Below are 25,658 nucleotides of genomic sequence, written 5' to 3' on the forward strand. Positions count from 1 at the left end.
TTTTTCTTTGTGTATATGTCGAACAATATTCCAGCAGTTTCAGCCTTGGTGTCTACATTTAAGTGTCAACTTTTGAGATACAATCGAGCATGCTTTTTCGACCAAGATTTTCAAAGACCGCCATACAACTTTTACTCAGAAGTTGTTTGATCAAGGTTACAACATTCAAGGCCACAGTAAAGCTTTCAAAACGTGTTATGGTACACCTGTGGAGGACATTTCCAAATATGACGCATCAGACAACGTCCAATGAAAAATTCCCTATTTTGACTTTAACCATATATATATTCTACATCAAACTGATGTTGGAAAAATGGAAGGTTTTCCCTCCTGGCACATGAGCAAGAGCCATGAGAAAGGAGATACTATTAGTGGCACAACTAATTAGGTGGACTTTTTTTTAAATCTAAAGATTTGATGGTCACCACAGCCAAATTACATGTCATGGCACTAATCGTATAGCGGTAGTATCCGTGTTGTGCAAATCTATAGAATGTAGTTTTTGTTCTATTAATATTTCATATATGTCCTTCGAATCTTCGCAGGAAATGTTGAATATCAATGCTGTTGATAACTTTGATTAAACTGTTTAAATAATAGAATGTTGACTGCATATCCAGGTGAGTAACAATGCCGTGGCGCAAATTTTATTAGGTTATGAGAATCTTCCAAATTGTACATTCAAATTTCTCTTATTTCAAGACGATACGAAAACCCGTTTGTGGTTATCTTCTTAAAAATCTGTGCCTTTTTACCGGACATGTTTATTTAATTTATTAAAAATTCACCTCTGTCGCCGACGCAATGTTTTTGCTCATCCTAGGCACTTATGGCAGCAGCCTGGCGTAGAGGTCATAAACTCGATATCCCTAATCAGAGGATTGAAGGTCAAGTTAATTCAGTATGAACCAGACACAAACAACTTTGTATGTACATGAAAATAATTTTGTGGTTTGCATTTAACCCAAATTCAGCATTCACGATCTCCAGGGTGGGGTCTTGAGTTGAGATTTTCAGTGACCTCTGATGAAGGTCAACAGAGATTGTATTGTCAAATGAATACTTGATTTTTAATAATACATAAACACCTTCTTCCATAACCGCGCAAGACCCGAGGATGCCATTTTAAATACATAAAGATAACGAACTATTCTTTGGACACTCGTCTGCAAGATAGAGGGCACAGTTTTGTTTGTTTAACGCCGCACTCCGCAATATTCCGACTATTATCACGGCGGTCCGTAAGTAATCCAGTGAAAGGCATCATGGGCATCAGTCCACGCAATTGGGATACGATGACATGCATCAACAAAGTCAGTGAGCCTGACCACCAGATCCCGTTAGTCGCCCCGTAAAACAATCTAAGTGGCTTTTACGGCAAGACCTATTCTACCCCGGATCTTCACGGGTGCACATTTTCGTGATACAATGCCAGGCATTTGTTTCAATAAAATATTTTTCATGACACCCCTGAAAATCAAATGGATGCTCCCTCACAATGATATATATAATTTATCATATAATAGGTAGGTTTCTCGGCAGGATAAAGCCAACGGATAAAAACGATATCCGTTGGGGTCATATGCGGATAGAGATGCAAATATCAAAGGTCAAGTAGGGACTACTTTCAGTGTTTAGAAACAAACATGGCGTCGCACTTGTCATTCGGCGATCGAGTCAGAATTAACCATCGTGAATCTGGATAAACTACAGGGATAATTGATAAAATTATTAAAAAAAACCAGTCTTATATACTGAAAGTCAGTGTCGAACTGCGACGTAATTAAGGCATTTTATAAGTTTGGGCAACTTTGGAGATATAAATTTCGAAACAATTTTGCGAGGGCACTAGGCCTAGCCAAGCGGGATCAGAAGCCATATCTGTGCTTGTAGACCTCTGCGGCTTGAAACCTTTTCCACAAATAAAAATAGTTGGGTTTAGGCGAAATATGTATGAATTGTTACCTTGTTTCGTTTTGGCGCTGTGTATACATCTGACTACACTTCTTAACGTTATGACAGTACAGGCCGACTGTGAACAATCACTGGCCGTGATGTCTCATAGACTAGGGTTAGAGTAGCTTCCCTTTGACAAAGGGCAGTTACTCTAGCGGACAGACCGATGGATTGTCGCGAAAGGCAAGTAAAAACAATTGTTGTTTTGCGTATATGTTGCTTCGCCACTGTATAAGAAACAGATTTCAGTTTGAGGTATATTGGATACTGTCACTGTCCGACTGACACATCACCTACCCTGTGACGTAATAAATATTAATGCGCGCATTCCAGGAAAACTCGCAGTTTAGGTAATGTTTGTGAGTGAGGGGAAGCGATTTTCAAGTACAGAATTGAAGAATGACATTATATGATAAAGAGGTTATCACGCTTGTGTGTTTAGGGATGGTAAATATCCTGTATTAGGAATAAACACTATGTATTTAGCTCGCCAAGGCTCGCTAAATACAATGTTTATTCCTAATGCAGGATATTTACCATCCCCAAACACACTCGCGTGATAACCTCTATATCCACATACATATTACTTGTTTTTCTGAGCAAATTTGTCTTTGGCGAAAGTACAATAAAATATCATAAAACATCTTATTCTTTTGTAATAATTGTAAACTTTCATTACGTCAAAACAACTTAAAAGTTGTATAATGTTGAACATACCTAGGGTGTCGCTCCTTGCTCACATCGCATAGTAAAGTCTATCCAGAGCACTTGTCACTGGCTTTTGTTGTAGGCTGATATGACGCCAGATCGGACACAAAGTAGGCGTTCCCGTACATGTGTTGCAAAGTTCGAAATCGTTGATAAAGATAGTCTAGAATAAACCAGACTTCATATTGCCCGACATTTTGATTAGATAACACACCCTCTTGATACAACAACATTGAACGTACCGAAATACCGTCAACCATCAAAGTCTCCGAGCCTAGAGTGAGTGAGTGAGTGAATTGGGTTTATCACCGCTTTTAACAGTATTCCAGTTATATCGCGGCTTGACAGCTTAATGTGGGAGGAAAGCCCGAAGTGATGTAGGTGTCAGACGTTTACCACTTCGGTGAAACCCACTGCACGGGTATGGTGCTGACAAACCTAGAAACATAATCGGGGCGAACCGGAATTCGAATCCACAATGAGAGGTTTCTGGCGTTTTCAAGGGACGCAACTCAGCACAGAGAATCGCAGCGCCTTAGACGACTGGCCCACCCGTGCCCCCCTCCGAGCCTAGAAAAATATCAAGGTAGTCCACACCCGATTTAATGACCCCTCTCTTTACAGAAGAAAAATTAAAGTGTTCCATTTAATCAAGCCTCAGGTTACTTCTATGCGAACTTTAACCTTTGGTTTGAAAGGTGTATATGAGTAATGACACCACGTATTTCTGGAAGAATAATTTGAAATCACAGGGCAGAATACATTGTAAGTATCACTCATAGTTTTCGAATTTACAACAAAGATGGATCAAGTGTTGATCATGCTTAGTTACAGGTCATCCTGATAAAGCTAAGTGAGGGATGAAACAGCCCATTGATACATCACTGTGAACACATTACAGATAAGATATGTCAAGACAGGGAGTTACATCTATTATCATTATTCTTGTTTACCAGGTAAAGTGTCTTCTGGGTTGCAATATAACAATCAGTCATTCACATGTTCAGACACACACTTTTTTTACATGCTTTACAGAATTTTTAGGAAAGAGAGAGAAAACAAAAGAGCAAATTCTGAAATTAGCTTTTTCTATTTCAACAAAATTTACATTTGGCAGATCCCTACCCTACAGCATGTAAACAGAAAGTGTGGCCAAACTGTATACAGCTGTACAAAACAATGAAAAACTGTGAAGGTTCTATTGGTAGGTAAAATCCACTAGCACAAATTCAAATGTATTTGCTTTTCTACGGCTTGAGCTCTATCAAAGCCTTTTGAGAAAGCAGCATATAAAGAAACAATATTTTCGTTTTTCCCACAAACGATCTGAGGGAATCAAGAAGTACAACAGACACCAAATATTACATAACATGTTTACTTTCAGTAGCCTATACAATCACATTAACAAAACGTGGCTTGAAGTGCTGACAGAAGGTGTGGAAACGACAAGGGCATAATTTTCACTATATAACTGAAGCAAATACATTTTGGCATGTGTGTATTTCTTGAATGATATAAACAGTTTGTGTTTTTACCCCTTCCCAAGATGGTGAGACAATGCTTGCTCCAAGTGAAGATCTGGGACATGTTTTTCACTACTGGCAGAAGTAACAAACTGTTCAAGTTTATTATAAAACTGGGTATCAAGTAATCCCTCCATAAAACCTTATATACACACATGAGCACCCGATTCAAAATCCAATTCCGAAAAAAAAAATCACAAAACTGATTTGAACACCTTTTAGATTACCTTGGCTGCTGAGTGAATGCTGGAGACCCTCCCATTCAAAGTTTGAATGAACTGGTCCAAGCACTGCATGAGGAATAGCCAAAGATCCCAGTGTTGAAAATCAGACCTTGTATATGTCAACCGTGAGAGGGGTGGTGTAGGCTGGGTACTGATACGTTAAAGTGTTGTTGAAATGAATGTCTATACGCCATTAAATAGGTAGTGATTGCAAGTGTCAGGCTATATGTTTTGTCAGTTTACCACTGGTGTGATTCATTCTTGGAGCCATGACAAAGGAAATTTTCATATGTAGCACCAAACCAACAAATCTGGAGGTGACTGATTAATACTATTGTGTATCCTTGTACAACCAGTGTGAAAAAACATGTCCGACCGATATAAATTAGTTTCATTGCTGTAAGTATATGTTAAATAGGGAAGCGACAAAGAAATGTTTCCTCATTCACAAGCCAGTCCCGAGGTTTGAGCAAGTACAAAACACAGTGAATAATGCCCTTCTACCACAATCATTCAGGCATTGCCTTTTCATTTTGCTAAACACTGGCCAACATTACAAATATTATGCTATCACTTGCACATTCCCATCATTTCTCCCAGGAAAACCTTTCATCTCCACTCATGCTATATATACATATGATACAAGGGACATAATAATATATACAATAAATATACATGATGTACAATAGGATAAATCAGCACACAGCAGAACACATGGGTGTTCTCTACATTCCAGAGCCATTGTACAAATAAATGTCAATATAATTAAACCATTTGTCAATGTGGTTTTGAACTGAACAATTGTAATTCCCTCATATAACATACACATCACCTTCTCCCTTCAAACATCGGAGATTCCATGCTATTTCAGAGGGGTGTCGGAACATGTTTTCTCATATCAGTGCTTTCTAAACTCATGTGAGAAAATGAATGGTGTTGTTGTATTTTTGCAGCACTTCCATTGAGCAGTGGGGCCAGGGCCCTGGTTTTCTAAACCGATGTTGAATACTGATGAGCATCAATAATAAACTATGAAAAAAATATTATTTGTTCTTTTACCTGTGTATTTGATCATGATTTGCACATACCAACAATAAAGCCAAAAGTGCTGTAGCTCACCCGAATCATAATGAAACGATTGCAACACTCACTGATAACTCAAACTAACAACATCTACTTCTTGTGCCTGAAGCTCAACTAATGCAGCAACATGTCAATGGAACAATCTTTCACTCGAACTTCGCGACTCTGCCTTCAGATATTCACTCAAGACCCATCTCTTCTGCCAAAACTTTTTCTCTGTGCGCTTTGAGCATTTTTGGAAAAGCGCTACACCATTGGACTATTAATATTATAACATTGTCAACGAGTTACATTCAGGTTTCTTTGTCTTGTGTTTCTTGAGAAGACTAAAAACTCGTCAAATCTTATGAATGACCAAATTGGGCAAAACATTATTTTTTTTCACCTGGATGTCCTACAAACCTCTCAAATGTTGCTTGAGTGAGTGAGTGAGCTTGGTTTTATGCGGCTTTTAGCTATATTCCAGCAATATCACGGCAGGGAACACCAGAAATGGGCTTCACACATTGTACCCATGTCTGGAATCAAACCTGGGTCTTCAGCGTGACGAGCGAACGCAGTAACCACTAGGCCACCTGACCGCCCCTAAAATTGTTGCTTGAACTATTTTGGTTTCTATTACTCCGAAGTGTATGTAGATCAGTGAACTATAGTGGCAGGCTAGTGTGTAGTTGGGTCTTAGACATGATTTTCAGATCACCTGACCTGACACCATGTGGATCCCTGATAAGAATAGACCCCCACTAACCTATTCTTGTCTTAAGATGCCACAATATTATGCAGGTGATCAGACTCAAAGACTTGGTTGATTGCATCATCATAACCTTACAGGAGTTGCTCATAATGTAACTGGAACATTGCTGAAATTTTGGGTTGATAAGGGACTTCATAATTGGAATTTCAATATGGCCGCCAGGTAGCCATTATTGATTTAAAATCCTGTTCTCTGGTGGCAGAGATAATCATGATACCTGTTTGATTGAGGCATCAGAAACACACAAATCATGCATCATTCGTATAAAGCTGAAATTTCACGTTTCTTTGCAACAAATGATGCCACCCCAATTTTCAAAATGGCCACCACAACAGACATATTGAAATAGATATTTATGGACATTACTCCATAATATTTGGTTTGTTCCAAGTGGAAAGAAATTTGGTACTTGTACATTTGGCTCAACATGTGTTCCACGTTTCACAATATTTTGACCTTTGACGCCTAAATTTTCTCAAAATGCATTTCCTCACTATTAGCATCATTTTCTCAGAAATCATTAGACCAGTCACATGCTTTGTGTACTTAGTTAATTCTCTAAAACTGCATATTTGGTTCTCTAAACTTCTCCCTGAAGCAACAAAACTTTGGTATGTATGCTTCTCCATTGTAGTTTGGTCAAATCAATAAATTTTAGTCCTCAGTATCAATACTGACTTCATTGACAATTGCCACTCTTTACTTCATATCAAGGTGAGACACAGTGCTGTTGGCACCATGTTTATTACCCATTACAGGATTTACCCATTGGTGAAAACCAGATCATATACATCAAAAAGAGACACGGCTCTGTAGCTCACCTGACTCTTAAAGTAACAATTCTATGACCCTTCAATCTTATTTTGGTATAAATGTGTAAGGTGAGTAAAAGAAAAAAAAATGATGCACAATATTTGGGGAAAAAGACAAAAAAGACAAAAAAGGTGCAACATCTTTTAGGACAATGATGTTGAGGGCAAATAATGATGAACAAACTTGGATCCTCTTACAGTCATTCCTTTCACATCAAGGTTAACTCTGGGCCCTGTGGTTCTTACTTTTTGTAAAATTACATTTTTGCTTAACATAATTCATTTTGACAATAAAAAATATTCATACAGAGTCAACTCAATAGGCCTTGTAGATATGCAACAGAATTTCATGACTGATGACAAAAAATAACCAAAGCTCACTTTGACATTCAGTCAGGTAAGCTAGATATATTGTTCTGCATACATGCTGCACATACAATTTTAAAATGTCATGCAGGCTGAGCAATGGATATAATGGATCAACATGGTTGATGTGGGGATAAGTATTCAGAGACATCATAACTGGGGTCACATTTGCATAGTTTCAGCTTCATAGATCATGAAAATGGAAAAGTTAATGACTGCCGCACAACATAAGCTCACTTGACATTAGGGGAGCTAAAAGTAGGCACATTAAAACTGAACCTGGGGTACATGTGTTAGAAAATCTGTGCACTGACCAACACCAGGAATGTCTTTGCTAACCATTACGACTAGATCCTATATCGCTTAATACTGACACTCCTCATTTTCAATGCAGTTCTTTTTAAAAGTGTAAATAAATAAATATTCAACCAATCAAAATGAATTGTGTGTGACTTATAAAAACATACTGCAGATAAAAGAAAATGTTAAACCCACATTATTCGCCAGTATCCTGATTAAAATCACACACAACCAACAAGACATTCTAAACACAACCATTATAAAGCTATCACTCCATTGGTAACACAGATCGGAACCAAGACTGCAAAGAAACAGATGACGTTCCTCAGGAGCGACTTCCAGTCATTGGGCACGGCGTATTTGGCCAGGTTGGCGGTGATCTTGGATATCTCATGACTGATGCAGATGAAGATGAAGGAAGTGAGGATGACGTTGAGGACAGGGTAGCTGGGGATGAGGACAAGGACCCCGTGCGTGTCGGCCGCCAACCAGATGTGATACTGGGAGATGAACAGCTGCGGAATAAAAGCATTAGTGATCATCTTGCAGACAACATGGTCAAATTACAGTCCCAGCCATTGATTGACAGAGAACCAGTATCTTTGTTGTTTACTGCCACACTCAGCCATATTCCAGCTATATTCCAGCGGTCTGTAAATAATCCAGTCTGGACCTGACAATCCTGTGATTGATTAGTATGCACAACAAACCTCACTGTGGACCGATTCTTAAAGTCACCACCTACAACCAGCACAGTTTCTGTGTGCCATTGTACAAAACAAAGCGCTACGACTGTCGTAAGTCTATGGAAAGATATGAGAGTTACAATCACCTTAGCGCTAAAATTGCATTGTACAACGACACCCTGGTGACCAAGTCTAACCCAGAATCCCCACACGGGACACAGGACCAGTAAAGATTCTGCCACATTGTTCAAAATAAAGGAGAGACCTTGAGCTCTTTTGCAGTCTAAGGACCCCCTATAATCTTGTGACCTTAACATGATGATCATAAGGATTTTCATGGTTAATTTTAAACACTGGAAAGTATCCATCCAACAAGCACAATGGGAGACTCACCTCCAGTGAGATCTTGCCAAACCAAGCAAAGAAAGAGCTGTACCTCGTTCTCAGCCATCCTGGCACATTCCGTAAAACTATGTAGGAAATGATCTGAAACAACCAGACATAAGGTGAAACATGACAAATTTAATCCTACACATAACTGCCGGCATCACTTGAAGGAGTCCGTGACTTTAGTTGGTTGGTTGGTTAATTGTTTAACTCCGCACTGAGCAATATTCCAGCTATATGACGGAGTCTGGACCAGTGATTAATATCATGAGCATCAATCCACCCAATTGGGATCGATGACATGCATCAACCAAGTCAGAAAGCCTGACCACCCGATCCTGTTAGTCGCCTTTTACGACAAGCATAGTCGCCTTTTACAGCAAGTATGGGTTGCTGAAGACCTATTCTACCCCGGAATCTTCACGGGTCCCGTGACTTTAGCCACTAGTCCAAAACCCAAGTCTATTAAAGTAAAGTTCTTCCTGTAAGCTTGGCTAATAATAGTCCATAAAATAACACTGAAATCTACTAGAAATGATCTTATGAGCCATGATTGGGCTTGTAGATTCACAAGACTCATCTTCCCAAGGCAAGAGGGTCCACTAGCCTTTGCATCAAAGTCTTGCCACATCAAGCCCACTTTCCTGAAATATGCCAAATATGATTGGACTATCACACATATCGAAAGTCCAATCAGAAGTTTCTCAAAATCAACATCCACGACTGGTACACCTTTGTATGAAAGAGATTACTGTTGCCTGTGTTTGTTGTTAGTCTCTTTCATCTTTTAAACCCCTTATCGATTACCTGTGTTTTTGTGTCAGGAATGAAATCACAAATGTCTTTGTTATCTAATCAACTAGGTTGTCGCCTATGGTAGTCGCCATGATTGGATATAACATGTTCATTATAAGGAGCACAACTCGTGATCTACATGAGGTGGTGCCAGGGTCGCGCCAAGAAATGTGGCCTTGATGTGGCAAGGGTAGAAACTAGGCTTTGATAAAGGCTAGTGGACACGCTTGCCTCGGGAAGATGGCACAGACTGTGTGTGTGTATTGTTTTTAACCAAAGTTGAAGAGGCCAATTAATAATCACAATAACCAAAATCCTTCCATGAGCCAGGACACAAGCCTGAAAACCTGTTCCCCATTTCAGGAGTCTTTTTCAGCTGGGACCTGATACCGTATGCCCACAGGGTGGTGGACTATTGAACAATCCCAATCGCACAAAACAGTTTTACACTGAGGAAGTTGTTTTTTAAGCTGGTCTTAGCACATAGCTAATCTGTCCTACAACTTACACAAGTTACATATTTTAATGTTCACAATAACTACTGAATACTAATACTTACAGGAAGGAAAGCTATATAAGAGTGCACATCATTACACTGTTGTTTACTGCCACAGAGGAAAGTGAAGGCAGCATAACTCTGAAATAAACAACATAACATTCAAACAATTTTTCCACATTACCAAGTCTATGACTGAGTGAATGGTGTTTTATGCCTCAATGGCCATACATATTGTGAAGGATAGATAATAATTGAATCGAAATGTCAAAAACATTTTCATAAGTTAATACATATCACTGGTATTTACATGCAAATCTTCAAGATTAGTTTATTCTGGTAGTCCACAGACTGGTGTCTATATTACATGCAAAGACAGAAGCTGCCCCATCCCGACCTATTCCTGAGTACCCCCAAACTTCCACATCAGAAACTTATATTAGGAACTATTTCTACTTTACCACATCAGGTTTAATTGTTTGATTGTTGTTTAACACTGCACTCCAGCAATATTCAAGCTATATGACGACGGTCTGTAAATAATCGAGTATGGACCAGACAATCCAGTGATTGACATCAGGAGCATCGATCCACACAATTGGGATACGATGACATGTGTCAACCAAGTCAGCGACCACCCGATCCTATTAGTCTCCTGTTATGGCAAGTATGGGTTGCTTAAGACCTATTAAACCCTGGATCATCACGGGTTCACATCAGGTGAGAGTTGACCTCATCTTACACATGCAAGAACGTTACTTGGTTGGGTTTCAAAAAAGAAGTCTCCATACCCTACTAACAAAAGATCCTCTATGAAACTATTTACAAGTCACTCCATGAGTGAATGACCTTCAAGATGACCTTGACTTTTGACATACGATAGATGTCAAGTCAATTAGTGAAAGTCAATCATAAGTTATTGGAAAATGCTTCAATTTCACATGAATAAATCCGAAATATATGATATGATTCGAGGCCCTGCCTTTATAGAGGTAATGTATACCAAGTTTCATCAATTTCCATTCATAAATATTCAAGTTGTCGTCTAAACAAGCCTTTTTGACAACTAGTTCATATCCTTACAGGGGGCTGCTTAATGAGAGACTTTTGTCAAAATTTTATTTCACACTTTGACCTTGCAAATCATTAAAACAAATTATTTACAAAAGTGAGATTTTTTTGCAACATTAGTAGGAGTGGTAAGTCTACACACAGACTGCTGGGCCACCCTAGTACAGCAGGGAACCAAAGCAGCACCTACCCCAATGCCTATCAGTCCCAGCACACCTAGCAACCAGGACATTGGCTTAGAGAAGAGGTTTTCCTCATGGCTATCATTGATGATCTTGTACCTCAGAAGAACTTGATACCCAAATGCAAACAGCATTCCATAAACTACACTCTGAAAATAAAAGAAATAGTTTGATTATATCTTTCACGAAAATATAAACACATAAATTATCATAATGTCCAAGGCTACACACAAAGAAAATGATTCTTCTAGTGGTTTGCAGACAAATACATTGTACTAGATCTGCAATAGTTCATGTCTCACATCAATCGCTGACACAAGAAAAAATACAGTTTTCAATAAAACAATTCAATTTTCAACATATTTGTACTTACATATCTATCTAACTGCCACCGGAATCGCCACTCATGTAGTGAGTCATCAGATGTCACAAACAGGGCCTTGAAAGGCCTGGTTAAAAATACTTTTTCAAAAAATACCTGAAAAATAATGTTATATGTAAGTCATGTCTCTAAATATTACTATGCCAACCATAATCTGTTTCTCATTCTGTTATTTTACCAGAAGAGAAACTAACATTCTTAGTCCATATAATAACATACAGCCAAAAAAAATGGGGAAATTCTACTAGTCCTTATGACACCTTAACCATTGACCATTTTGGCAAGGACTATAGGACTAGTGACGATTTCTATCACAGTAAATTCCTAGTATGAAACTAAATGAATTCAAAGCTAAAAAAGTCTTTAAAGTTTCCAATGTTATTTATTCCATGTATTTGTCAAGAGTGTTAAATCCATATATTCTGATAACAAAACATATGCCATCCAGAGAATGAGAAAGTTCGTCTGGTTATGTGAGAAGTGTTGTCATGGACATACTGACCTCAGACAGGAAGAAGAGAGTGATGATTGTGACCAGCAGAACCATCTTGATCACCATGAACAGATAATGCAGCACATTCCCTGCAAAAAGGAAAACATTTTGATCACCATGAACAGACAATGCAGCACATTCCCTGCAACAAACAAAACATTTTGATCACCATGAACAGACAGTGCAGCACATTCCTGCAACAAACAAAACACTTGATCACCATGATCAGACAGTGCAGCACATTCCCGCAACAAACAAAATATCTTGATCACTATGATCAGACAGTGCAGCACATTCCCTACAACAAACAAAACATCTTGACCACAAGTTCTTTGTACAAACACATCAGACAGGTGGTACAGTATAGTATGTCAATGAACCAGCAGTTACATCAAAAAGAGAATCTTTTAGAGAAAAAAATATATTTGTGAGCTTAGAAGTTAGAGTTTAGAGCATGTAGAGTACATCAAATATTTTCAAACTTTTTCCTGTTCAGGTAATATGGGTATAGTATTATAATACAGAATTGAGTGAGTGAGTGAGTTGGGTTTAACACCGCTTTTAACAATATTCAAGTTATATCAGGGCGTGTCAGCTTAATGTGGGAGGAAAGCCCGAAGTGATGCAGGTCTCAGACGTTTACCACTTCCGTGAAACCCACAAGCACAGGTATGGTGCTGACAAACCTAGAAACATAATCGGGCTGAACCGGGAATTGAACCCACAATCATAGATTTCTGGCGTGCCCAAGGGACACAACTCTGCACAGCGAATCGCGGCGCCTTAGACGACTAGGCCACCTGTGCCCCCCACAATACAGAATTGAGGCAGTTGGGGATGCTTTTCCTCTCCCAAAACATTCATGGGGAGACAAGCATGGGGAGACAAGCATGGAGCACAGGGGCACATCTGCCCAGAAACCCATGGTAGGACCAGCATGAACTATTAGAGACTCATTATGTTTAGAAATCCCAAAGGGAAAACAAATCATAAGGATTGGTGTGATCAAAACTGCCCCTGAAATGCAAGGAGGAAGGCATGACCACCAGACAGAGAGACTTACCTTCAGCCGATGCCTGTGTAATGTGGGGCCATATCGCCATGGACACGTAGATGACGATGAACCAGTAGGATACAAGAGGCACAAAGTAGTAAAACTGGTACGGCCTGTTCATCACAAAACACAGCACCACGACCAGCAGGTTCAGCCGGAACAACACCTGCAACACAAACCACATCATCAACTGTCACACCCAGATGCTAGCTGACCATGCCAGTCAAGGAGACACACTGATGGCGTCATGTCTGCTCGTTGAGGATTGGTAGCCGGCAGTGAGAAGCATCAGATTAACCTACATCAACCTGTTGAGGAATTCAAATATCAAGGACTGCCCATCCCTGTCTACATCTAGATGTTTAATTAGAGATGCCAATCCTAATTAAGGCACTTACGAATATCTGGTCTAATTGGGGTCTCACATCAGTAATTTCCCAAATCATAATGGTTGGCATCGCTTTGAATATTGAGTCATGAAAGTGTCTCAATGTAAGTAAGGTAATCATTAAGGTTAAGAATGATACAGTGAAACCCTGTTAATCAGGACAGTTGCATTTCTGGAAAAATTATACCATGGTATGTATCAACACATTTCCGGACAATTGTATCACTGATACAGTGTCAAAATTACCTGCCTGCCCACCTGCCCGTGGTTGGCTACTTTTCTGTCAGGCTGCATGATATTTTCTGCCACCTGTCCAACTGTCTACTTATGTATTCAGTTTTTTCATAACTGAAATTAATTGTTTCCATATTTCAACTAAATCAAGAGATGATTTGTCCCTTTTTTTTGGAAATTTTTCAATGTTTATAATGTCTGATTGTGGGCAGGAAAATTTGAAGATGGGCAGACAACACTTATGGGTTCATAAATTTCAAACACTGGACACAAAGCAATGTTCTTGATTGCATCTACAAGTAGACATTCCAGCAATGTTCATATAGAGGAAGGAGTTTCAGACTTAACAGGGTTCAGATTAATAAGATTTCACTGTATACATCATCCAATGTGAAATGAAGATTGCATCTTGCCAGCACTGCTAATGTTTAAAGAAGAGTCTCCCCTCTTTTCAAACATTGCTGACAAACCTTTGGTCAAGTCAACTCTGATGGCAATAAAACAAGCCATGTTGCCAATCAGGTCAACTCTATCAATACTTTGATCATGTAATAATTTACAATATTTCTGGACAAAGTAAGATACTAAATAATCTTCTTAGAAAAGAACATTATCTTCACCTGGAATTTTAGAAGCGAGTCAAGAAAAGGAACATGATGACATACATCATCACAACTTAGACTAAAACACATCAACCAAAGTATAATTTGTCAATCATAAAACAAGCTAGATCTACTGAATGAGCTATGTCAAAGAAGATATGCATGGGTAATACCATGTGACTGATCAACCATAATATATATATTCTATTTGATCATAAAAAAGAATTATGAAAAAATATGTTGTAGAATAGATAGGTCATTAAAACTACATAATTAATACACATCATTAAAGGGCTAAAGGTAAATCAATAATGATTGCTTATGATTGCTTATTCAAGCTAAACATCGCTACTTTACATTATCTGACAAGATAACACTGATTCTTTCCTACTGACATAAACTAAGCTTAAACCAAGCTTAACAAAACAATTGAGAAATTCTCCTAGATTTGACACTGCATAGCTTCCAACATGAATATTTAACTCTTTTTTAATACACAACCAACTGCATCCGAGATGTTTATTGAAAACATGGAACAATGGCCCTTGCAACATTCCAGCAACCCGAATATATCTATCATGTCTCCTGTCATGTCTAGTTTGCAGTTTACTGCTATTCAAGCTACACAATGAGCTTCCAATAATCCAGTCCAGACAAACCCAGGATTGACATTATGAGCAAGTCCTGCTGGGCTATGAGGGTACAATTAACCAAGTCACGGAGCCTGACAACTGATCAACATTGTCGCATCTTACGTGAGGTGAAATGGGGTTTAATGTCGCGTCTAAGATTATTGCATTTATATAGCGACGTGCATGTACGTGTGTGTGTGGCTGCTTGTGCTAGTCCGGACTGATGCTGATTAATAATGCTAGCTCACTGAGATACCATGCCGCAGTTTAGCATGAATACCCCACTCAGTATACTGACTCCGAGCTGACCAGTCCTTGTTTTAGCCCCTTAATGCCCAGCGCCAGACGGTAACAACAAGTACCATCTTTTAACGTCTTTTGGTATGACGCGGGATCGAACCCCGGACCTTCTGCTCTCCGGGCGGATCGCATCTTACGACAAGCATAGGTTGTAGGGGGCCTGTTCTAATCAGGAATCCACATGAGGTCAATCAGTTGCCATTCATAAACATGTATCTTCATACTTTTCATATGACATAAATGAATGATAATGTGACAACAGCAGTCTAAGACATGTCAACCAAGAGCAATGTAGAATAGAAGACTTGTGGTTTATGTGGCGATGTGTCAGCTTGATGTACCAGTAAAGCCCAAAGTGATGCAGGTCTTAGACATATACCCCAGGATGAAGGATCAGAATCCCACAAGTTCATGTATGGTGCCTACTGGGCCACCTGAACAATAGCTGACATCACATTGCATTGTTTTCAACATTGAAGCAATGTGATGACATATTATTTCAGCAGCCCAATCTACACTAAAATACACATATGCAAATTCTGAAAGTTACATTACGCTAGATCCTCCTATCTCATGTTGGGCCGGTCAGTTAGCCTAGTGGTTAAAGCTTTTGCTCGTCCCACCGAAGACCCAGGTTCGATTCCCGACAAGGGTACAATATATGAAGCCCATTTCTGGTGTTCTCCATCATGATATTGCTGGCATATTGCTAAAAACGGCGTAAAACCAAACACACTCACTCGTTCACCTATCCTCATGGGTAAACTAAGTTCATCTGTTCAGATTAGAATCAACTGCAAATGATGCCAAAGGACAAGATTGTAGATTACAGGTAAGTGTTTGGCATGGCCTGAATCAATCTATTTCACCATAGATCTACAGTCTGTATCAGTTTGTGCAGGTGTTACATCACAGGACCATAGAGGACACAAGCCACGCATCAAACAAGACAGATGTACACATGAAGCCACAAACACAAAGCTACATACAAGAAGGCTAACACAGAATATTGCTGGAAGACAAAGCAGAGCAGAAAAGCAAAGAAATAATATGCATATAGGTTATGATCTGTTTTCATAACAGATTCATTTTTTCCTACTCAGTCATAGAATTTCAAAAGTCAAAGAGATGCTGGTCTATTTTCCCTGTTGGAATTACTGTCCTGTCCTTTCATCACACTATACAAGATCTTGTTGCACGAAGCCATATCAGCACAGTAGCTGGTGTAAGTAGATGTTAGAGTATGGGGATGACAGTTGCCGTGATACGATCAAACTCAACTGTAAAAACTACTAAGGTTCCCTATTGAAGTTAAGTGAGCATTACAAACTGGGCACCTCTCTGATCAGGAAATACCCTTGTGGTATTACCTCTTGTGCAGGTTATACAGGCATTCATGAATGGTACTTTAAAACTATCACAAGACAATGGACAATAAATGATTGTTGAAAAGCAACCTGCTCTGAGTGTTCAGGTATTATTCTCATTGTAGGCAAGAAAAGTTTTGTCAGAATGCATTATATGCATTATAACTTCAACTCAACTTATTTGTCTCCTAACTTTTCAGTAACTCATATCTAGTTCACAGTATGCCCATGGGACTCAGAAGAGTTGCCTCCCCTCTCTATCAGCTTGGCCCCAAATGTTTTTGATTGGCTGACTTTACAGGGTTTGTTAAGAATTTCAGTACCAAAATCAAGGTCTTTTCTAGGCACTCTACGATTATACTCACTGAATACAACCTAATTTTCCATTGATTTTCTAAGGATTTGTATCTTATTCATCTTGATATCATGACTATAATAGATGGTACACAGTTAAGTATTTTTAACTCTTAATGAAGTAATTTTGGGGGAAGAGGATTACTTTTGAGAATTCAAGGCCTTTTCAAAACAGAATCTAAATGCAATCGCTTTTCAAAGATGTGCATTCTTCTATTCTTAGTGATTTAAGGTCGCCCCTACCTACAGATATTCCTTGAGGGCCTTGAAATGATCAAACACGTTATTTAAAAACAATGCCAAAATCCCTGACTACAATGTCTCCATAGTCGACTAGCATACACGTTCCCAACAGAAAACAGTCCAAAATACTACATACTGCTCAATAATATTAAGTAATCTTCCCCCTTGAAATAACTTTGATTAAAACAACAACATATTCCAGATGTTTTCAATGTTTCCCAGAAGAAAAACTGCTCAAAACAATAATAACATAATGCAAACAAACACATACTTAGTTTCACATATAAATTGGCAAAAGTCTGTGATACCCTTCAACACCAATTGCAACAAACACTGAACATTGTTCTGCTTGAAAGTTATCCAGTCAATAGTCAATAACAGTCAATCGTTAGTACTCTTAACACTGGATCACGGTTTCCAAACTATCACATAAATGACTAAACTCCAAACCAACACTATTGTGATTATAAACGGGTTACGCTAGAGTATTAATAATCATAAACTACAAGAACTCAAAGGAAGCAGGTTACACAGAGAAGATGCTACCAGAGTTGAAACTGCGAAAAGAGAGGGACGTGCAGAGAAAGAAGACTTACTTCAAGAACCCGACGCAAGCTGTTCTTTCTTGTGTGCCAATAGAAGGGAAAGTGGCGACAACCATTCTGAAAAACAAGTCACTAAGTCCTAAACAAATATTGCTGTGGTACCAATTACTGTCTGCTTAGCTGTAAGTAGTGATCAGGAATGTTTTTATTATTTAATAAATTACAGGAATGGTATCATATTCATGTTATAGTCGCCCTGCTAAGAACATACTCTCTTCCAGAACACCATGTATCAAAACCACAACACTACTACATCTATTAGGTCACTTTTATTTTCATTACTGATTATCAGTTTGTTACATTTTCAAAAGAATATAAATTCAATACATAACCAAATTTTACTCATAATGACCCTGTTAAAGGTAAAGGCTATTTCCTTTGACATTTCTCACAATTAAATTAAATGATAATCTTATTTTCACATTACTGGTTAATGTTGAACAAAATATCATATATTAGCATTTAAGTTTTACAAATTGAAGATCATTTTAAGACAGGATATCATGTAACAATATATATGTGCTAAGGGACGACAAGGGTTACAAATATTTGTCCCTTTGCTAGAATTTGTAATAAGTATTAACAATACTATATAAAGGTACATCCAGTTGATCATTTCTGACTATCACTCAACACTAAACTTTACATCTGCACTTGTAAAGCAGGGTCATAACTTTATGGCAAGCTGAGATAATTTTCAGTGGATAGCAGGTTTCAAGCTTGTTAACAAGGCTGGTTCAATCAATTTCTTCCAAGCATCTAAAAACTTTCTTTCACCATACAATTAATCTTAGGACTCAACAAAGACTATCTTTACAACATCTATCCATAGGACACCATAATTGTTCACTCGATTCTTCCATTTAAATCATTTTGATCTGAATTCACCAGTTACAAAACATGTGATAATATTTCAACAAGTGTGTATTAAATACATGAAATATGGGAAACGTGTTAAAAGCAGTAATGTCTTATTAGGGTGAAAAACGTAGCATGAATATGATGAGGATTGTTTCTGGACAATTACCCGGTACACATTTGCTATTACACACTACACAAAAGCATGATAAAAAAGTTGAAGGCTAAACACAGTGACTAACAGAGCTGCCCATTCTGTATTCAGCCATTGCATTTATCAAAATGATATTATAAACACAAGGCCTTTCCAAATCAGAGTTCTCCAATATCCATTTAGCGCTCTGCAATATGTGCACAGGAACGTGAAACAAAGATAAAACGGAACAAACTCATAACAGTGAACAGATACCAAGAAAGATAAAGACTGAGCCATCCAAACTGAAATATGGGACAAAAACTTAAGAAGGCCGAACCTAGAAAACATGAACTTTAAGGAACATGTAAGAAGGAACTGGTATTATTAGTGCATGAAAACTGAGACAGTGAGTGAGTTGGGGTTAACGCCGCTTTTAACAGTATTCCTGTTACATCGCGGCACGTCAGCTTAATGTGGGAGGAAAGCCAAAAGTGATGCAGGTCTTGGACGTTTACCACTTTGGTAAAACCCACGAGCACGGGTATGGTGCTGACAAACCTAGAAACATAATCGGGGAGAACCGGGATTCGAACCCACTCATAGGATTCTGGTGTGCCCAAGGGATGCAACTCTGCACAGCGAATCATGGCGCCTTAGACGACTGGGCCACCCGTGCCCCCGAAAACTGAGACAGATAGATAGACAGATGAATCATAACAATGCAGACATGTTTACCACCTTACAACACAGAGAAGTTCACTTCTAAAATCTCTCGTAGTTCAGCAGGGATAGACATGTATTTTGTTAAAGTGTGTACCCAGGACACTCCTAAAGATGGTTAGATGTCCTTTGGGAATAAGTGGGCCAACTAGAAGAATGATTTTGAAATATCATTTCAGTGAATGTTACTTCACCAAGGCTTGATAAGAAGCAGATGTAATTTTTAAATTAGCCACTGCCTTTATAATGAGATTGACAATGCCCTTTTTCATTTCAAATACCCAAACATATTTTGTGAATCATACTTTAAGCATGTTCATTCATGATCATTTACCTTGTGCTTGTCATGTGTTTGTGCTTTCATAAAATCATAAACACAGTCACAAGACATTGTTGATACAAAAATATGATTTCTAAATGTATTGTTATGCCACAACATTCTTTAACATTCCCATGGGGTCTAAAGTGGGAGGAATTTTGAATCTCAGAATTCTTATGCAGGATTTAAACACTATGCATGAAACTGACAGATTTCATCTTGCAACATGTCTGAATCTAACTTACCTCTAACAAGTCTATGTATGTGAAGCCATCATAATGAATATAATAATAATCATAAACAAATATTTTCTTATTTGAAGACCAAGAAAAACAATTCCCTAGAACTACATCAGGATTGCTGGGTAGAAATGATATCATAAATAGATAGTTTGGGAACCGTATTTGCCGTAATAAGTGCCATTGGGTGCTTAGAAAATTGATAAAGGAGGTGCTTAGTAAATCCATACACAGTGGTTCAACATCCTGTATGCATATTAATAATCATGAGCATTTTTTAACTATACATTGTCAAGGCCTCTTCATATTTTCTAGAGTGGCGTGTATGATTAACGTCCATGTGCGGAAGATGATTTCACAGTTCACACTGAAGTTGATACAAGCATGCTTGTGAACATCTATATAAACATGATAAAGGAACAGAGAAAACTACACTCAACTAATACATTAATAATTAATTGCCACTAAAAGAGAGCTAAACCTACAAAGTAGTTTTCAATCATGTCAACTGAGAGGTTTGAAAATCTGAAGAATACGTAAAATGTTTAGTCTGAAACCACCAACTAAATGGTTCAGTTTTTAGAGTGAATGTAGTTTAAGACAGCAGTCGGCTACATTCCCAGCGCCATCTTGGTGGCCTGTCAACACACCAGTGCTTGATCATGTTGATGTGAGGGACATCCCTTCAGGGTACAGTAACAAGCCATCAACCGAATCATTAAGCCTGACCACCCCCATCCTCATTCGCTATTTCTCACAAGCAGCATGAGATACTGTGGACCTTGTCTGACTTGAATTCCCATGGGGGTCCTTCAGGGGGGTTGTTCAGTTTTGAACTAAATTAATAGCTATCTATATATCTATACCACATGTTTACTGTGGCTGCCACATGAACTTACTATCTGTTAGTTAATACACTGACACATCTTGACTTGTCTGTGCACATAATAATAGAAGGTCTGATATCAAAATCAAAAAGTTCAAAATCAAGAATGAAAGTTATATGGTCATTGCCATAATTCTATTTCTTTAAGAATGTTTCAGGGTGTTTACATTAAAATACAAAAGCCCCAAATCTCAAGGATCTCCTTCTCTTTCAGTAACAGGGTATCTTGTAGAAACAGGACAGTCAACTGAGAAGGAAAATAAATTTGGTTGTTTCATTAACTTAACATGACTGACTGCTTTATAATTAAGGAGAGAAATAGCCAAATTGCTAACATTGTATATTTGTTTGTACATTGTACATTTTATAGACTTTCGTAACATAAACAAAGATAGTCAGGCATATGCTACTTGCCCTCTTATATGATTGAGTGTCCAAGTGGCCATTGATGGCTTTTCGAAGTATTCTATTTACAGGTGTCACAAGTTGATAGCAGTCTCTTCAGTCACCAATCACAGCAAATGCTTCACATAACCAGACCTGATCACAGATAAAAGGTATGTGAAATGGCAATACCTTACTACCAAAATATACCATGTTTGAATTTACAATTGCAAGAGAAAAGCAAACACAGACTGTGCAAGATCAAGCCAAAGATGTCACCAAATAACCTTAATACAAGAGAACCAGCAAGTTCATGACTTTGTTAGCAGGACTACAAGATAACCCCTGCAAGAGAACCACTACAAGAGAACCATCACGTCCATGGCCTTGTTAGCAGGACTACAAGAGAGCCACCAAGTTCATAACCTTGTTAGCAGGACTACAAGAGAACCACCAAGTTCATGACCTTGTTAGCAGGTCTACAAGAGAGCCAGAAAGTTCATGACCTTGTTAGCAGGACTACAAGAGAGCCACCAAGTTCATAACCTTGTTAGCAGGACTACAAGAGAACCATCAAGTTCATGACCTTGTTAGCAGGTCTACAAGAGAGCCAGAAAGTTCATGACCTTGTTAGCAGGACTACAAGAGAGCCACCAAGTTCATAACCTTGTTAGCAGGACTACAAGAGAACCACCAAGTTCATGACCTTGTAAGCAGGACTACAAGAGAGCCACCAAGACCATGACCTTGTTAGCAGGACTACAAGAGAGCCAGCAAGTTCATGACCTTGTAAGCAGGACTACAAGAGAACCACTACAAGAGAACCATCACGTCCATGACCTTGTTAGCAGGTCTACAAGACAGCCACCAAGACCATGACCTTGTTAGCAGGACTACAAGAGAGCCAGCAAGTTCATGAAGCAGGACTACAAGAGAACCACAACAAGAGAACCACCAAGTTCATGACCTTGTTAGCAGGTCTACAAGAGAACCACCAAGTCCATGACCTTGTTAGCAGGTCTACAAGAGAACCACCAAGTCCATGACCTTGTTAGCAGGTCTTCAAGAGAACCACCAAGTCCATGACCTTGTTAGCAGGTCTACAAGAGAACCACCAAGTCCATGACCTTGTTAGCAGGACTACAAGAGAGCCAGCAAGTTCATGACCTTGTAAGCAGGACTACAAGAGAACCACTACAAGAGAACCACTACAAGAGAACCACAAAGTCCATGACCTTGTTAGCAGGACTACAAGAGAACCATCACGTCCATGACCTTGTTAGCAGGACAACAAGAGAGCCAGCAAGTCCATGACCTTGTTAGCAGGACTACAAGAGAGCCAGCAAGTTCATGACCTTGTAAGCAGGACTACAAGAGAACCACTACAAGAGAACCACCAAGTCCATGACCTTGTTAGCAGGTCTACAAGAGAACCACCAAGTCCATGACTTGTTAGCAGGTCTACAAGAGAACCACCAAGTCCATGACCTTGTTAGCAGGTCTACAAGAGAACCACCAACTCCATGACCTTGTTAGCAGGTCTACAAGAGAGCCACCAAGACCATGACCTTGTTAGCAGGACTACAAGAGAACCACCAAGTTCATGACCTTGTTAGCAGGACTACAAGAGAACCACCAAGTTCATGACCTTGTAAGCAGGACTACAAGAGAGCCACCAAGACCATGACCTTGTTAGCAGGACTACAAGAGAGCCAGCAAGTTCATGACCTTGTAAGCAGGACTACAAGAGAACCACTACAAGAGAACCATCACGTCCATGACCTTGTTAGCAGGTCTACAAGACAGCCACCAAGACCATGACCTTGTTAGCAGGACTACAAGAGAGCCAGCAAGTTCATGAAGCAGGACTACAAGAGAACCACAACAAGAGAACCACCAAGTTCATGACCTTGTTAGCAGGTCTACAAGAGAACCACCAAGTCCGTGACCTTGTTAGCAGGTCTACAAGAGAACCACCAAGTCCATGACCTTGTTAGCAGGTCTTCAAGAGAACCACCAAGTCCATGACCTTGTTAGCAGGTCTACAAGAGAACCACCAAGTCCATGACCTTGTTAGCAGGACTACAAGAGAACCATCACGTCCATGACCTTGTAAGCAGGACTACAAGAGAGCCAGCAAGTTCATGATTTTGTAAGCAGGACTACAAGAGAACCACCAAGTCCATGACCTTGTTAGCAGGACTACAAGAGAGCCAGCAAGTTCATGACCTTGTAAGCAGGACTACAAGAGAACCACTACAAGAGAACCACAAAGTCCATGACCTTGTTAGCAGGACTACAAGAGAACCATCACGTCCATGACCTTGTTAGCAGGACAACAAAAGAGCCAGCAAGTCCATGACCTTGTTAGCAGGACTACAAGAGAGCCAGCAAGTTCATGACCTTGTAAGCAGGACTACAAGAGAACCACTACAAGAGAACCACCAAGTCCATGACCTTGTTAGCAGGTCTACAAGAGAACCACCAAGTCCATGACTTGTTAGCAGGTCTACAAGAGAACCACCAAGTCCATGACCTTGTTAGCAGGTCTACAAGAGAACCACCAACTCCATGACCTTGTTAGCAGGTCTACAAGAGAGCCACCAAGACCATGAACTTGTTAGCAGGACTACAAGAGAACCACCAAGTTCATGACCTTGTTAGCAGGACTACAAGAGAACCACCAAGTCCGTGACCTTGTTAGCAGGACTACAAGAGAACCACCAAGTTCATGACCTTGTTAGCAGGACTACAAGAGAACCACCAAGTCCATGACCTTGTTAGCAGGTCTACAAGACAACCACAAAGTTCATGACCTTGTGAGCAGGACTACAAGAGAACCACCAAGTTTATGACCTTGTTAGCAGGACTACAAGAGAGCCAGCAAGTCCATGACCTTGTTAGCAGGACTACAAGAGAGCCAGCAAGTTCATGACCTTGTAAGCAGGACTACAAGAGAACCACTACAAGAGAACCACCAAGTCCATGACCTTGTTAGCAGGTCCACAAGAGAACCACCAAGTCCATGACCTTGTTAGCAGGTCCACAAGAGAACCACCAAGTCCATGACCTTGTTAGCAGGATTACAAGAGAACCACCAAGACCATGACCTTGTTAGCAGGACTACAAGAGAACCACCAAGTTCATGACTTTGTGAGCAGGACTACAAGAGAACCACCAAGTTTATGACCTTGTTAGCAGGACTACAAGAGAACCAGCAAGTCCATGACCTTGTTAGCAGGACTACAAGAGAACCAGCAAGTTCAGGACCTTGTTAGCAGGACTACAAGAGAACCACTACAAGAGAACTACCAAGACCATGACATTGTTAGCAGGACTACAAGAGAACCACCAAGTTCATGACCTTGTGAGCAGTATTACAAGAGAACAGCCAAACAGAAGGGCCAAATCAGAACTATTCATGACATTCTGAGCAGGAACAACTCAAGTGATGTCTGTCCTGTAGTCTTGCTCCTTCCCACTAAACTCAGGCCTAGTCTTAGTTAGTGCAGCATCAGAGAGCTGTCCTTGAAAGATGAAATCTCTTTCCATTACATTGGTCACTACAGCAGTCTCTCCTTCAGAAACATCGAGGGGCTATTTCAGCAGTGTCTCATTCAAGGGGTTTGGGGGGCAGGGGTGTATTTCACCAGTTAACCTCACAGAACATTGCATGTGTGATTTCAGCTGGCTGCTTCAAAAACATCAGAGAGGTCACTTAATAGTCTCTGCACCAATCCTTGCTTCAAGAACAAAGTTGGTACATCTTCATCACAGAAGGTAATTGAAGAGCTGATTGTGTCAAAAAATTCTTATAGTCGATCAAATTGCATACATAGTGTGACAAAGCTTAGGTGATCGTTAGTCCCATACTTTAACATAGGCTTACAATCATCATAGTGCTAAGATCACTTTGAGGAACAGGCCCTGAACCACAAATTATTTTCCTACACAAACAACAACTCCTTGGCATAAGGAGGATTTTCAGTTATTATCTCACACCTGTCACAGCCAGAGATTGTCCTTTAAGGATAAACAGTGAGTAAACCAAATGCCAGGCAAGGAAAGGAAATAACACAGGATTGGAAAACAAGCAAAGAGTAAAACAATATAGTAGGA

At 39.4% G+C, this 25,658-nt stretch overlaps 2 protein-coding genes across 5 annotated transcripts in view; both read right to left on the bottom strand.

The window, feature by feature from the left end:
- Nucleotides 1-2,762, bottom strand: part of LOC139465731 (uncharacterized) — a 31,252-nt gene extending 28,490 nt beyond the window's left edge. The window contains exon 1 of the mRNA XM_071247557.1: nucleotides 2,674-2,762. The gene's annotated coding sequence lies outside the window, so the exon portion shown is untranslated. The remainder of the gene's footprint in view (nucleotides 1-2,673) is intronic.
- Nucleotides 2,763-3,899: 1,137 nt separating this feature from the next.
- LOC139465732 (N-acetylneuraminate (7)9-O-acetyltransferase-like) overlaps nucleotides 3,900-25,658 on the bottom strand; it is a 50,817-nt gene continuing 29,058 nt past the window's right edge. For 2 of the 4 annotated variants that reach the window (XM_071247559.1, XM_071247558.1), the window contains 8 exons: nucleotides 17,989-18,054; nucleotides 13,282-13,438; nucleotides 12,228-12,307; nucleotides 11,717-11,821; nucleotides 11,352-11,492; nucleotides 10,154-10,231; nucleotides 8,806-8,898; nucleotides 3,900-8,241 (listed from right to left, as the gene is read on the bottom strand). In XM_071247559.1, the coding sequence (XP_071103660.1) occupies nucleotides 7,984-8,241; nucleotides 8,806-8,898; nucleotides 10,154-10,231; nucleotides 11,352-11,492; nucleotides 11,717-11,821; nucleotides 12,228-12,307; nucleotides 13,282-13,438; nucleotides 17,989-18,054 (978 nt within the window). In that variant the 3' untranslated portion in view covers nucleotides 3,900-7,983. The remainder of the gene's footprint in view (nucleotides 8,242-8,805; nucleotides 8,899-10,153; nucleotides 10,232-11,351; nucleotides 11,493-11,716; nucleotides 11,822-12,227; nucleotides 12,308-13,281; nucleotides 13,439-17,988; nucleotides 18,055-25,658) is intronic. The other 2 variants (XM_071247562.1, XM_071247560.1) reach the window with 1 other exon arrangement.

The sequence above is a fragment of the Haliotis cracherodii genome, unplaced genomic scaffold (assembly GCF_022045235.1).
Source record: "Haliotis cracherodii isolate W230 unplaced genomic scaffold, xgHalCrac1.p SCAF_18, whole genome shotgun sequence".
NCBI lineage: Eukaryota > Metazoa > Mollusca > Gastropoda > Lepetellida > Haliotidae > Haliotis > Haliotis cracherodii.